Source organism: Neophocaena asiaeorientalis, unplaced genomic scaffold, assembly GCF_003031525.2.
Source record: "Neophocaena asiaeorientalis asiaeorientalis breed wild unplaced genomic scaffold, Neophocaena_asiaeorientalis_V1.1 scaffold230, whole genome shotgun sequence".
Taxonomy (NCBI): domain Eukaryota; kingdom Metazoa; phylum Chordata; class Mammalia; order Artiodactyla; family Phocoenidae; genus Neophocaena; species Neophocaena asiaeorientalis.
The window spans coordinates 1,982,064-1,997,073 of record NW_020175186.1 but is presented as its reverse complement, the minus strand read 5'-3'; the positions used below and the strand labels follow the sequence as shown (position 1 = coordinate 1,997,073).

Sequence of the window (15,010 nt, the reverse complement as noted above, 5' to 3'; positions counted from 1 at the left end):
CCGCCCCGATTCACCTTTAACATCTGGCCCCTCAGTCCTCATCCATCCTCTGCAGAATTCATAAGACTCTGAGCCCTACTTGTCTTTCTGGATTTACCATTACCGGTGGCGCTGGCTCAAACCAAACGTGAATCCCCCGTGTCCACCCAGACCCCGGGGCTGCCTCTTCACCCTGTTTTTTCCTGCACGCCGGGTGCCGCTGCTGCCCACACTCAGATACACCACGAAGGGATCAACACTTTATCGTTAAAATGAGGAAAAACGCAAGGTGGGACCATTTGATTTGGGGATGTGAATACTGGCAGACCTCGGCTGAGCCTCTCCAACAACAAGAGGAAATATCTTTCCCCTCCCCGCCTGGGACATCTTCATTACTCAGGGCTGTTGGCTTTACAAGAGCTGTTTTCTTCATATCATTCCCAAGAGAGGATCCAGCCAAGGTTACTTATCCAGAACCTAAGGCAATTCTATTAAAAAAGCACTGCAAGAAACCACTATATGTAGGCAAAAAATGAACTGAAAAGCACTTATTCTGTTTTACAGTAGCGTCTTCCGTCCACATAATTAATTCACTGCAAACAGACTCCCCTGACGCACCTATACATTTGTTTCCAATCTTCCCCAACCAAAGATAGCACAGTGACTGTTCTAGAATCATCCCGATGAAGGATCCCAAATGAGATCTTCTGGGTACAGGCCTAAGACTTTCCTAGATCTGGTCTCAACAGAGCCTACACGGGCTCAAAGTTTGATGCAAAATATGGAGGTTAGGGTCTCCTGTCTAAACTTAATAACAAACACGGGGCAGTGATTAAAACACTGTGAAACCCCTCTCTTTGCATCTGCGCTGCTGTCTCAGTCTCTTGTCAAAACCCCCCTGGCGGTGACTACTTTGCAGACGAACTCACTTCAGAGCACACAAAGCCACAGCCCCTGCCCCGGTGCCACCGAAGTGACCCATCTGCAGCTCACGCATGTCTTTCAGCTCAAATCCTTGAGTGGTTTTCAGTGCCTTGAAGGCATAAGTGTCAAGCACCACAGGAGAACAGAAGAGTCAGGTATCGCTTAAAAACAAAGCCGAGGGCTTCCCTGGTGGCGCAGTGGTTGGGAGTCCGCCTGCCGACGCAGGGGACACGGGTTCGTGCCCCGGTCCGGGAAGATCCCACATGCCGCGGAGCGGCTGGGCCCGTAAGCCATGGCCCCTGAGCCTGCGTGTCCGGAGCCTGTGCTCCGCAACGGGAGAGGCCACAACAGTGAGAGGCCCGCGTACTGCAAAAAAAATAAAAAATAAAAAATAAACCCGAGTTGATCCCTAGAGATGCTAAAACAACTTGATGTGCTGACAGCAGCACCAGCTTAGGCTCCGTGGTGAGGTGGCCTGCTCGGGAAGCAGATAATCCTGTCGCTGTTTCTACAGAGGTTTGCTCTGGTCTCAGCAACGGGTCGCTCCTTTGACCCATCAGCGCCTGCGGTGCTCACCTTCAGCGTGGCTGAAGCGCAGTTTAAAGTCATGGTGTATCAGGCTTTCCCTAAAGGGTTCTTGGAGCGGACAGTTGTTGTTAAAGTCATGGTGTATCAGGCTTTCCCTAAAGGGTTCTTGGAGCGGACAGTTGTTGTTAAAGAGTGCCTGGCAGCCCTCCCTCTCTCCCCTGGTAGTGGGACTCTTCCTTCTTGCAAGGAGTTCATTCCAGCTGGTCCAAGCAGGGCTGACCCAGCACCTTCACCCCCCAAAGGGGTGGGCTTGTGACCAGGCTGGGCCAAAGCCTCTCCCTGGTCACGACTGATTTGGTGATGAGCACTTGACCCATGGTGGGCCAGAATCACCCCTAAGAATTTCCTGTCACACTTGTCCAGAAAGACATTCTCTTTCTTCTAGGTTCCTAAGCTAGAAGGATGAATCTGGGCCACTCATCAGCTATGTGCAGAAAGCTCAAAAAATAAGCCAAGCCGAGGTAGGCCTGGTCCTGATGGCACTGCTGGAGCGCCTGGATCCAGCTGCGCTCGAAGCCTATACCTGGATCTTCCAGGCACCTGAGCCTGTATGTTTCCCTTTGGCTAAAGCTAGTTTTGAGTAGGCTTATGTCACTTGCAGCCCAAGGCCACGATTATGGGATGCCAACAAGATAAGGCTGTGTGTGAGGCTCAAACAGGAACGTGCTACTGGTCACCGGGGAGCAAGACCTTCATTCCCGCTGATGAGGAATGTTGGGGTGCTTCTAGAAAACCTCCCAGTTAGGAAACAAAGCTTGCCTCAAACAACCCCAAAACCACAGTCAAGATGCCTTACAGGGAAGAAATAAGATACCGTGAAGGCTGAGCTTAGGACGGTGTTCAGTAATCTCCTCTTTAAGTGGTTCATAAAATATAGGAAAAAGGGATTTTGCAGTCAAATGCGTTTGTGTCAGACTGGATCGCACAGCTTTTTTAACGGCAAGAGTCAGGACATTAAAGGACACGGGCTTTAGAGAACCTGTATGGGAATAACGATGCCGGACTTATTTGGCCATGAAACTTTTTTTTTTTCCCAAAAAAATACTTTGTGAGTCTAAAGTTCCACAGAACTTTAGGCTCAGACGTAGCCGCTCTAGGTGATGAGGCAGCTGGAAGCTCGAACAGCGTCGTGCGTGGGCAGGAGCTTCACTGCTTCCGCAGGGTGCTCCGAGCAACTCCTCTCTGGCCCACAGAGCATCGTGGTTTCCCATCTGTAGAATGGGACTGCATCCAAGGCTTGCCGGCAAGAGTAACTCACTGGTATCAGTGGAGCCCCGTTTCAACAGGGTTATCAAGATTCCATCATCTCAGAGTCATAAGGCCAATGGCACCTTTTGTTATGTAATTTCAGCAGTAAACTAAAATGATTTGTTTCCGACGGTCGCTGAAAAAGCTGAAGACGGTTCAACTTGCTTAGGTAAGAGTAACTGTGGTGGACGGGGATCAAAATGCAACCCACATATACATGCACAAACGAAATCATGGCCACAGGTTCCCGTGCCAAGTCACAGAACAAAACCTACAATTCTGGAAGCTCCCACCACTGCAATGGGCTTGGATTACCTTTGACGGCCACAGAGATGGTTGTGTTCTCTCCAACCAGGTAGCCACAGGGAAGAAGCTCGGGGGTCTCGGAGGTGTTGCTGCGCTTGATGTCCCCAATGCTGTAGCCGAGGACACTATCAGAGTTCAGCCCCAGCTGACTCACGGGGTCGACGTGAATGATGTACTCCTGGAAAATATAAAATAAAGACCCCGTCAAAGATGTGGCGAAAAATCTGCCCAAGACTCACGTCTTCACTGGGCGATTTACGATCATCTCCTCTTTCCCAGCTGATGCCAGAGTTGAAATCGAGCTGTGGAACGAGGGGCAGAAGAGCTGACTTTCTCTAGGGAGGATGCCCTCGTATTACAGGCCCCTTAAGGTACAGATGTATTCGGTTAGTGATGGGAGGGTGGGAAACCCTAACAAGATGGTGAACATTTAGTCTGGATGAACCAAGCACTGAAAAGTTAAGCTGCTTTTCCTGTAAGTTCAGCTGAAGTCTTAAAGACATTAGGGCCTGTGAACGGTGCTGGAAAATGCATGAAAAAGTAATTCTGACAAGAAATCTCTCCACCAGCCCTTTCTTTTGGTTCAGGTCAAAGGCCATATAATGACAAAGGGAACAAAACCCCGGGCTGCTAGAAAATAAGCAGCTTAGAGTTTTAAACAAATAAACGTGTGTTTAATTTGGAAAGTGTTCCAGCTTAGATGAGTGACCGGAAGGTTTTAGGTCAGTGAACTTGGAACGAAGTCCATGGGCTCTGTGGTAGCCACACGACTGAGGTGGAATCCTGATAACAAGTCTCTACCTTTAATGGTCTCACTTCCTCACGTGTGACGCCTCACAGGCTCTTTTCAGCCCCAACTGTGGTCTTTCTAATCCAGGGATGTCCCAACTGCCCATCAGCAGAGATAAGGTTTCGGCTGGGGCAGCAGGCTTGGTCTGCTCTAAGCCATTCCTGTCTCTCACCCTGTCTCATTTCTACAGACTGGCCTGTCAAGATGGGAAGTGAGCTTGGGTCAAAGAACAGAATTTTCTCTCTGTGAAGCCACCTGAGTCTAGATGCTAGGAGACTAGAGTATACTAGTTAAAAGTCAGGTTTTGATGTCAGACCAACTCAACTAGACCAATGTGGTCTCCGGCACAAAAAATGTGGGCTATTATTAATACTCAGGGGACGTGATTAATGAACACTTCTGGTTATGACCTACTTCAGGTCAACAGAAAAAAATGTACCAAAAGCTTCTTTCAAATCACCCAGTACGTCAGGGTTCACCTAGATGCTCATTAGTAATTTCTCCTGTGGCAAACACCCACTCCAGTGATGTGATTAGAATGAAGAGAAAAATAACTGTGCCAACAGCCTTGACACCAGCCACGGATCAGAAGTCAATGTCACGCACAGCACAAATCGCAGAGTCTGAAGCGTTGGCATGGGACGCAGGGTAAGTTGCATCAAATCCCCCTACCAAAATGATGTCGTAGCCCCAGAATACACACTGCAAAACATACTCAACAGCACACAATTCTAAGGTGAAGAGAATGTAGACATTAGCAGTTCACTGTGAGAGGCTCATATAATCGCTCAAAACCAGGGAAGTGCCTCTCCCTGGCTGGCCAACCACTGCCAAGGGCAGATGAGAATAGTTGGTCCTGTTACCAGCCTATACTTACCACCCTCCTTCTGTTCCCTTGAGGGCCAAGGGACAAGTCCCGGCAACATAAGGATGTGGGAGAGGCGACAGGCCTGATGAATGACCAGGTTCGGGCCACAAACCACCCTTTCCCTCCCGAGGCCCAGGCCCCCGCTCGGGCACACTGCCGTAGCTGTCTTCACGAAGCACTTACTTTGAACAGCCGTCTAACTACCCCGTCGAGCACGTCCCACTTCGTCTTGCCACTAACTCCAATGCAGCCGATGAGAAAGAGGTGTGGTCTGGAATCCTAAGGGCAAGGAAATGTCCGCAGGTGAAAAACAGGTGGCTCCTTTCTGACTCAGGTTAGCAGAGCTCCGCCAATGGTTTGTGAGGGGAATAAAAGTCCTATTTGTTTTAACACCAGATGTAACTTGGACTGAATGTAATGGTCTTAAACGCTTTCCTCCCCTATTGCTAAAACAGCAACCCGTGGGTTAGGAAGAGAGGATCTCCTCTCTGGAATCTAGAACCTTCTACCGACTGTGCACCTCATATGGTGTGTAGATCACACATCCCTTGCGGGGAATGCTCTCCCCTCTCCTTTCTGCCATCTTTCACTTTCCAAACCTTGCTTACCAACTCACCTCTTCCAGGAAGCCTTCAATGATCAACCCACCAGGCTCAGAGCTCACAGTGCTTCAACAGTTCTGTACACAACTTATGTGACGATATATTCTGCACGGTTTATTTTTAGGTATTTGCCTTATTTGTCTACCAAGTTTGTCTCCTGGCTTGATCTTAAATTCCTTCAGGATGTTTTTCTTTTCTTTTCTGTTTTTTATAGTATTGATTTCTTTTCTTCTAATTAAACGTAAAACATGTCTAATTCAGAAAACTAGTAAAACTCCAGGAAATTCACAAAAAATATCTTTGTTCTACTTCTTTTGCCTCTCTGCCCACAGGGCTCTGCATAGCGGGGGCTAACTGATCACTCTGATTAAAGGAAACTAATAGAACATTCCATTTTGTTTGGTTTTCCAATATCTGACATGCTGATAAGAATATAGAATTAGGAGAGTGGAGGGAGGTGGGGAGAGGAGGGGGTGTATTTGGCGGTTAAGCAGAGAAAAGAAACAGTCTTGAAGTGAGATGATCTGGCCCCATCACTTGCCCTACAGCCTTAGGTCTTAGACTTCTCAACTGTAAAATGGAGATGATAAAATCTGGGCAGCCAACCTCATCTGGATGCTGTGATCCAGAACAAGACAATTTTGGAAAGTGACAGACTTCCGTAAAATGTAAGATCTATCCGTTTGTGTTGATGATCATTAGAATAAAATGCCTTCACAGATACCACCTGCGTTTATTAACAGAATGTTACAAGAATGGACTTCCCCCTTGATAGTCTATCACTCTACCAGTTGAGGTCTGAAAATGGAACTATTTTACGGATCTTTCTCAACTAGATCATGCTCAGACCCCTGGCAGCTCAAAATCCTGGGGCTACCCTCGTCAGTGAGACTAGACAGCCAGCCACAAAGTAGAATCCCCTGGCAGAAAAGTCTGGCTGCAGACGCTTTGTTTGGATGGTCACTGCAGGCTCCCAAGCTTTCAGAGCCTACGATAGCGTGTTGGCTAAAATACTCAGAACTAACAAGCAAACAAAAAAACCTCAAGGGACTTACATGAGGGGCTCAGGAGGTCTTTTCCCACTTATCTGAGAGATGGTCATTCTCAGCATCCTTTAGATTTAATTGATGACTAAAAATCAACTTTGACCGTCAACCCTTGCCCTCAACCTAAAACAGTCTCTGACGGGCGTATGACCTCTAGACGCTGGAAGAGAACAGAAACTACTCAGCAAGCTCAGATTCCCCAGCCTCGGTGAGTCAGGGTGCCCCACCATCTTCACTGCTAGCCACCTGTGTGCTCCTGGGCTTGACCACCTCTATCTCCCGGTTTCTACTCGGTCAGCAGCCTCTGGCGACTGGATTACAACAGGTGCTCTTGGTCGGATGAACCTGGGTGGCTTACTTCTGTACCTTCTGTGCTAAATGTGCTCAGATGCCCTTGAAGTGCTTTGGGAATATACTAAATTCAGAAAAGCCGTTTCTGACTGATGTTACTGTTTACTTAGATACTTGAAAGTGGCGCAGTGTGGACCATTTTTAGAACCCTTTACACACTTTTCAAACACGAGAGACAGGGAGGGGCCGTTGGCCTACTTTCACGGTGTCAAAATGCTGCTGGGGAGTAGGGTTAGTTAGGGAAAGCGTTAGTACTATTTCCAAATCACCTCAGGCTCTGAGGTGATGGGGCGTGATGACGGAATCACTATGCTAGGTAGTTCTACCTGGGGAAGGGACAGGCCAAGCAGGGTAAGGGATCCAACTAACCTCCTTCCACTTCATTTCCTCCTGAAAGCTGACAACTATCTTAACATGCCTGCCTCCTTCCTTCCGAGCCGGGCATTCACCAGTGTCATCCAGCAACATGTCTGCGAATGGAAAACATCAACAGCCTTAGGCACACGGGGACAGCAAAGCCGGCTTCCTGACACCCCCGCTGCTTGTCGGCACAGCAGTGGGACAAACCAGGTGTCGTGGTGCAGGGGAAGTGGGATGGGGGGTGGCGGGGGGAGAGGGCAGAATGCAGAACGCAACCACAGACACCAACAGTGGACCAATCGAGGAGCCAGCGGGCTGACGATGTACCTTTGCCAAATGGAAGTGCGAGGGAGACTCAACCAAAACGACAGCAAGAGCGGCGTCACGGATAATAAATCAAAGCATCAGCCTCGATACGCTTACACGCAGATCTGTGTGACCTGCCTAGATCACATTCGCTAATTATCGAGCCAGCCTGAATCCAGCCCCAAGGCAGGAAGGTCGTAAACCAAGCCAGCGTCCCAATCGGCTACCAAGGGCAGGTGGGGCAGGGGGTGGGTGGTATGCAGCATACGGCTTGCAGGTCAGCCTCTTAAAATGGATCAAACAGAACTCAGCATGGTGGGCGAGGGGAGCCAAGCTCATGGCTTGGAGAAGTTGGGGCGCTGCAGCGAAGCATGACAGCAGTCTAATGGCTGGGCTCATGTTGGTAGCAGACGCACACCCACACACACGTACATCCTAAGCACACACGCGCCTGCTGCCTCTCCATTTGATCTGCTGATCTGCTCGTCTTGGGGCTCTTGCTTAGAGACCAGAGTGCCAGCTGCAGGCCCTGTGACGCCACTCACCCAGGCTGCTGGACTCAGCGAGGTTCAGGCTGTGCTGGGAGAGCCCCATGGACTGCCTTGGGGAGGTGGAGAGGGATGCCTGGGAGGGCGCCCGGCTGCAGCCACTGCCTTGAGACTCCGACTTCAGCCGGTCGTTCTCGGCTTTCAGCTTCTCTATTTCACTCTGCGAAGGGTAAGGGAGAAGCTCACTTACTAGGCAGCTACAATGCGAACAAGCCTTTCCTGGCGGAGGGAATTGAAAGTTCCCTGCAGGGATCAAGTGCATATCCCAGCCATGGAGGCAGAATAAGTTACACCAACAGAGAGATTCAACAGTGGTCACTGCCTTTGCTGTATACACAAGACCTCTCTCTTTTGGGTTTTCTTTTTTTGGCTGTGAGGCATGTGGGATCTTAGCGCCCCGACCAGGGATCAAACCCGCACCGCCTGCATTGGAAGGTGAAGTCTTAACCACTGGACCGCCAGGGAAGTCCCCCCACAAGACCTCTCTGGCACAGGAAGGTCCGAGAGCTGGCCTTTAACAAAACCTCAGAAATGTTTCCCAGAATCTGGGTGGTAAGTGGAAAAAGTCTTATCTAAGAAGTTTGAAAACTCTGGGTTTCTCAACCCAGACCTTTACTGCAGGACTTCTCAGAGCCTTGTTGGTATGCATTGTGAATCTGAGAGGGGCACATAGTGTGCAACATTTCCCAAACATTTTTGATCAAGGAGCCTTCTTTTCACAGTTTCTTATGGAACGAGCGTTTCACGGAAACTCCTCTGGGAAACGCTGCTCTCCAGTGAAAGCCGATTTAGTAGAATCCACAGTGGTCTTTCATTCCATGAATACTTATAAAGAACCTACTATGTGTTAATAAGCACTGGTCCTACATCCAGAGGAAGGGATGCAAAACAGAACAGCTCAGAGACTCAAATGCCTTCAATCCGTGTCAAAAGGTGAGAGGGGCCGTAGGAACAAATCTATAGGGATTCAGACGAGGGCACTACACTAACTCCTCCAGTTGCAGGACTTGGAAAGGCTTGGCAGAGGAAGAAGCATCAGGCTGAACCTTGAGGGAAGCTTCCGATCTAGATGTGGAGAAGGCTATCCCAGCGGAGGGAGCGTGGCAGGAGCAGCTCCTCCCCGGGCAGTCTGGGGCTCAGCCGCACTCCCAGATCTCACCTGCATCCTGTTCATGGCCTCCCGCAGCTGGTCCAGCTGGTGTGCAGAGCTGAGGGCTTCCAGGCGGATGTCGGTCAGCTTCATCTCCTTGTCTCTCAGCTCGTTTCGGAGCTGCATGACCGTCTCGGCTTCACTATCCATGCACTCCGAGATGCTAGGGAAAGAGGAGTGTTACTGACCAAGGCAGCTCTGAGTTCAGCTCCTTTTAGCCCTCCACTGACCACCACGTCATCATCAGGTTTGCTAAAGGGTAACCCCGTATAACCAGCTGCCCGGTGCTTCCCGGAAGTGACAGTATCAATTCACAGACTTTATTACTTCTCTACACTCTTTCTTTGCAGAGCTCTGGCAATCTGAATGGCTCCGGTATGCCTTTCAGCCGAATTCCAGTGATCTAGGGATAAACAGGAGCCAGCCAGAGGGAATGGTAACCTTGGGGGTTTGAAACCCTCCGTGATGTGTACACAGCTGGGCCCCTATAAAGATACAACATGGCCCTTGCTAGCTAAACCCACTCAGAGACACGAGGTCAACTGTCTGTTGTAAAGGCAGACAGGGTCAGACAGCTGAGGGTGATTTTCATTTGCCAAAAAGGGGAAGAAACCAAAAGACACGGGTGGAAGATGCTAGTCTGTTTCTGGTCACATTCTAAAGCCCACTCCCCTAAAGATATCTAGAGAGAGAAACGTTCTTTCATTCCCCCACCCCCCATACTGCTTAATAAGCCCATGGCAAGGAAGAGAAACATCTCAGGTAGTTAGCAGAGAGTGATGTGACATGAAAGCCAAAATGTTATCTGAAAACATGCAACAGTGTGGTGAGCTGTCCTCCTTCCCCAGCTGGACACCAGATCAGGAGACTGTGGGATCCTGTGAGTCCCTCTGTTTTAAGAGGTGGACCTTCCAGGCTGGGTTCCTTATTCGATTACTTAGGTTTGCCTTTCAGATACTGGCAAGTCAGCACAAACTGGAGATCATAAAAGTCATGAGGAATTGCAATGTTAGAAAAGATAGCTTCTATTAAAAAAAAAAAAAAAGTTCGGTTGATTTCAAAGATTATAGGAGCTGAGGTGTGGGGTGATCCAGAAGAGAAAGCTTTGACATTTCTTGGAACTAAAACAGAAAAAAGAAAGGAAAAATAGCCCAAGTTCATAGAGTTACAAAGCTGAAGCTGATTATCTCTGAACGACATGGTGAGCGCGTGGTCTCTGCAGAAATAATCACTCGAGCCCTCTCTCCAGGACCCAAGTACTGGATTTGAGGCCAAACCAAACCTGACCTGTGAAACTGGGAGAGGGAGTGGAAATGTTAATTGCCAAAGGAGAGCCATGATAATTGTTAAAAGAGATGTATTTCAGGGGCAGAAAGGACTAGAAGAAAAATGTAACGCCTGAACAGCCAAGTCTTTTTGTGGCTACTTTCTTGACCTGCACCCTGAACGGTTTTGAGAGATACAAAATCATCTCCTATTTTAAAAAGTTGTCAGCATCCAAGAGAACCTCTCCGCTTCAAAATCTGAAACCTCTGACAGACCCTTGAAAAATCTTATAATTATTCCCATTTCATACCTATGAGAAACTGAGGCCAACAGATTTGGGACTAAAAGGGCTAGAGAGACAGTAATGTCTTTAGAAATCAGACCCTCCTCTGCCCCCGCCAACCCCCCAGCTCTCTGTGCTTTGGATAGCCTGTGGTTTGTAGGGTTTAACTATATACAGTCATACTTTCTTTGGTTTGGGAGGTTTTCGAGGGGAGCTTGTAAAAACTGGTTCTTTCTTGGGAAAGGACTATGGTTTCTGGGTTTAAATGGAGTGTAAAGCCTGAACAAAATTCCACTGTGACATTCTGGTCTTAGCTAAACCATGTCCTGCATAGATCTCGAAGATTCCAGTTCATTGCAGAGAACAATCAGCTTTAGTCCACCCTGTCTGTCTGTCTGTCACACGGCAAGGCGCTTTGCTCCAGTCTCCTTCACGTGGCCTGTGCTTTTTCCCCAGAAAGCTTTCTCAGCAAGAGAGACAACATCTCCTCCCCACCCACTTTGTGGAATTTATCACATGGGTTACTTTGTGAAGCTTGGCCAAACAATGACTTTACAAAGGGAAGCAAACTAAAAGGAAGAAAGTCTGCCGGGAGTCCAAGGCCCTCCCGTGTACCCCAGAGATTGGCCAGTTCTTAAAAGCACAGTACAACGAGGCCGCACAGGAGGGGTGTCCTACAACAGAGGTGATGTTGAAAATAAGCCCCAGCTAAGAGTTAGTCCCCCTGGGCCTACTGCCCAGGACAGAGCCTTCTCCCTTGTTCTGCCGAGTCACGGATAATCACTCCCTGCATGGCCCCTGGCTCCCCTAGGACCAGGGTTCTTCTCTGCCTCATCTGTAGTATCTGATCACACTGATTGGCACATAATGTTTACTGAATACATAGACCACTGTGTCAGGCATCTGTAGCGTATTATTTAATGCACTACGTACACTACGAACTTTCGGGAAGAGACTAGAATTATCTCCATTTTAAAAACGGGGAGGCTGAGACAGAAAGAAATTGACATGCCCATTAAAAATGTGAGCATCAGTGGAGAATGTTGGCGCAGTGGTCGAGAGTCCGCCCCCCCGATGCAGGGGACACGGGTTCGTGCCCCGGTCTGGATGGACGAAAAAAAAAAAAAAAAAAAAAAAGTGAGAATCAGTAACAAGTCTGATGGGTCTGCTTAACTCCAGGGCGCAACTCCTGAACTTCATCCAGTAGGCATGGATGGACACACACTGGTCCCCTCTATGGACCACTTACTGAAGCAACCTGATGTTAATTTTTCCTACTCAGCCCCTAACACTTAATTCCAGAATATTCATGCCGTCGTGCCCAGGAGGCAGGGCTGGGGGCATACCTAACTTTACACACCCTAGTGTGGGAAACGCTGCCTTCCCACACGGCCATTCCTTCCGCCCACGGGGTAGGAACTTTTCTGAGTCCCGATTCCTCTGCCTTTGGTTTCTTCTTTGAACGCCCTCTCGCGTCTAGATCTGTACATTCTTATAAACCCTTCAAGGCTGGAAAGAAGCATTTGCTCTCTGCCCACGCTTTGGAAAATCAGACCCAAAGCAAACATCTCTAGCGTGCATGGATGCTGTGGAATGTCAGGAAAGGGCTGCCGAGCCAAAGGGTGGGCCCGCCTGCCCGCCCAGTCCCTATGGGGAAAGTGGTTTGGGGGAGCGCTCCTGCTACAGGCTCCGGGAGCCCCGTAGGCTGAATGTATCGCTGCTTGGCCGCCCGGCAGCTTCTGGCCCAGTGACTACTCCCGCCTCCAAACAGTTTCTTCTCTCTGCTTCTGGGTTTCCACCCACCTCGCTGGCTGCTCTACTTCCTCTTCCTGAACCTCAGATATGAGAGAGCCCCAGAGCTCAGTCCTTGCCCCTCTGCCTCTTCGCCATCTCCATTCAATCCCTTGGAGAATCCCTCCAGCTTCCCAGCTTTCGAAACCACCACTGAGGCCACGTCTCCCAAACCTCCACCTCCAGGAACTCCAGGCTGGCTGGCATCTCGACAGGGATGTCTCCTGGGCATCTCAAACTTCGCAGTCAAACCAGAGCCGCTGATCCCCACCTGGCCCTGTGTGTGTCTCCCACTCATGCCAGAAACAACGCCGCCACACACCGAAGTCTTCAAGTGGCAGGTCTAAGAATATTCAAGGACTCTTCTCCTTCCCTCACAATCCACATCACCACGTGCCCTCAACTTTCCTTCCAGAATATATCCCAAGTCCATCCGGGACTCATCGTTAGCATCAATCACTCATTCCACCTAATATCTGAATGCCCGCGAAACAGACCACCTACCTCCATGGAGCTTCAGCTGTAGACTGGGGGGCGGGGGCGAAGAAAAAATAACCAAGGAAAAGCTCCACGGCAGGTGGCGATATTTGCAGTGGTGAAAAATAAAACGGGAAGGGGGCTGTTGGGAGTGCTGGCTGGTGGTGGGGTGTTTTAGGCAAGGTGCCTAGGCCAGGCCTTACTGATGGGGTAGTAACACTGAGCAGAGGCCTGGAGGAAGTCGATCTCTGGGGAGGAGCACACCAGGCAGAGGGCACAGAAAGGGCAAAAGGCCCGGGGAGGTGGAGGTGTGAGTGCCCAGTTCTAAGAACAGGAAATGGGCCAGAGCAGCTGGTGGAGAGAGTGGCCGTCAGCCTCTTCCATGGTCTCCCCCCTCCACTCCTGCCCCACTGTGTCCCTGACCCCCTGAACGGAGACTCCCACCTTTGTGAAGCTAATTCAGATGATGTCACGCTCCTGCTGAAAACTCTCCAAAGCCTACTTATCACACAGGACATCAGCGGCAAGTTCACCTTGGCTTCAAAGCCTCACATACCCTGGGCGCCGCCTCTGCATGGCTGGCCTTCCTCCCCACCACTTTCTCACGTGCCCATGACGCAGCAGCCAGGCTGGCTAGCCTCCCCTTTCTCAGACACACCGGGCCTGCTTCTGGGTTCTGTCGGGAGGGCTGCCCTGCTTGCTGGCAGGCAGAGTCGGCCACGGGTTAACGACGGCCCACCTCCTTCCCCTCCCGGGCACGCTCATGTCACGTCTTCCCGCCAAGGTCGGAAGCCCTGCTCAGTGGACGGTGGGAAGAGGCCTGGTCCACGACACACGCCCGCAGGGCCTCCACATTCTCTCCCCTCCCCGCTTGCTGGCTGGACACTCAGCAGAGGACACGGGCCCGCGGGACAGAGGGAGCCTCGGTGCCGGCATCACCACACGGCAGGCCGCCTGCCCATGAGGGTTATCTGTGTTGGGTCTGGAAGGAAGCAGAGACCAACAGACGCAGGTAAAGGCGCTGACCTTTGCGACTGAGTTTGTCACAGCAGCTAGTGTTACCAACGAGAACTAACCAGGGGTTCTTCCTGGCACACAGATCTCGGCTGAAACGTCATCTCCTCAGAGGGGCCTTTCTGGACTACCCCGCCTGCAGTTGCCGCCAAGGTACTCTGTATCCCAACACACTGTTTCAGTTCCCAGCATGAACCCTTGGCACTATCTGATTCTTCTAGTTTATCCAGATTTACGTGCTTAATGCCCGTCTCTCTCCCTGACATACAGGGTCTACACCGGAGTTGGGACGTGATCGTCTCGTACACTGTCACCGGAGCCAAGAACAGCGCCTGGCACGGAGCAGATGCCAGGAGATGCAGCTCTACCGTGTCACGTCCCCGTAGTCCCTAATCCCCAGGGGTGGTTAATATTCTCTTTGGTCTCTCCAGAACCGTCTTGGGTAGTGTCCTGCTCACACAGGCTGGCATATGAGAAGTTTATACCAATACATAAAGAACAGATGAAGAGTTCCTTTTTCTCCTGGCCGGGAAACAAACAACTGGATTGAGATGCTCTGGGATGATGGCAGGTGAGTCACGGGCAGCTTGTCCTTTCTTTACCTCTTGGGCACTCTTCAGGTCAAACAGGACTCATGCTCCTGAACACCGGTCTAACCCTCACACCAGCACACAGGGCCTCAGACGGGCACTGCCCTCCAGCGCTCAGCACTCCTCTCCACCCCCCCACTCGGGGTTTCACCCTTGCCCAGAATGGACGTGCCCGTCCGCACGGCCTCCCTCTTACCAGGGTGCTCCCCGAGAGAAGAGGAGCTGCTGACCTAAGTAAAGCAGACACCCTGACGAGGCCATGCTTCACTGGCAGGTGGGTTCATAAAAAAGTCAGGGCTCTACGCTCTGTCTCCTTGCTTGCACTGCCTGTCTCGTGTGCAGTCCGGGCAGGCGACGTGCTACAAAGGCCTGGCCCACCCTCTCACCCGCGTTCCCTGCACCCATCTGGTGAGCTGGCTTTGGGGATGCTGGTGCAGGCCGCTGTCTTCTGCGGGCGGGCTGAGTGGACCTGGGGATGGCAGCAGACCTGACTTCCTGAGATCGGAAGGAAGTTGCCCTGCAC

At 50.6% G+C, this 15,010-nt stretch overlaps 1 protein-coding gene across 2 annotated transcripts in view; it reads right to left on the bottom strand.

Moving 5' to 3' along the window:
* The window catches only part of NAV2 (neuron navigator 2), a 274,074-nt gene that overhangs the window by 18,690 nt on the left and 240,374 nt on the right, over window positions 1-15,010 (bottom strand). For both annotated transcript variants that reach the window (XM_024764609.1, XM_024764610.1), the window contains 5 exons: window positions 9,076-9,229; window positions 7,914-8,076; window positions 7,072-7,172; window positions 4,887-4,982; window positions 3,055-3,223 (listed from right to left, as the gene is read on the bottom strand). In XM_024764609.1, coding sequence (XP_024620377.1) covers window positions 3,055-3,223; window positions 4,887-4,982; window positions 7,072-7,172; window positions 7,914-8,076; window positions 9,076-9,229 — 683 coding nt within the window. The remainder of the gene's footprint in view (window positions 1-3,054; window positions 3,224-4,886; window positions 4,983-7,071; window positions 7,173-7,913; window positions 8,077-9,075; window positions 9,230-15,010) is intronic.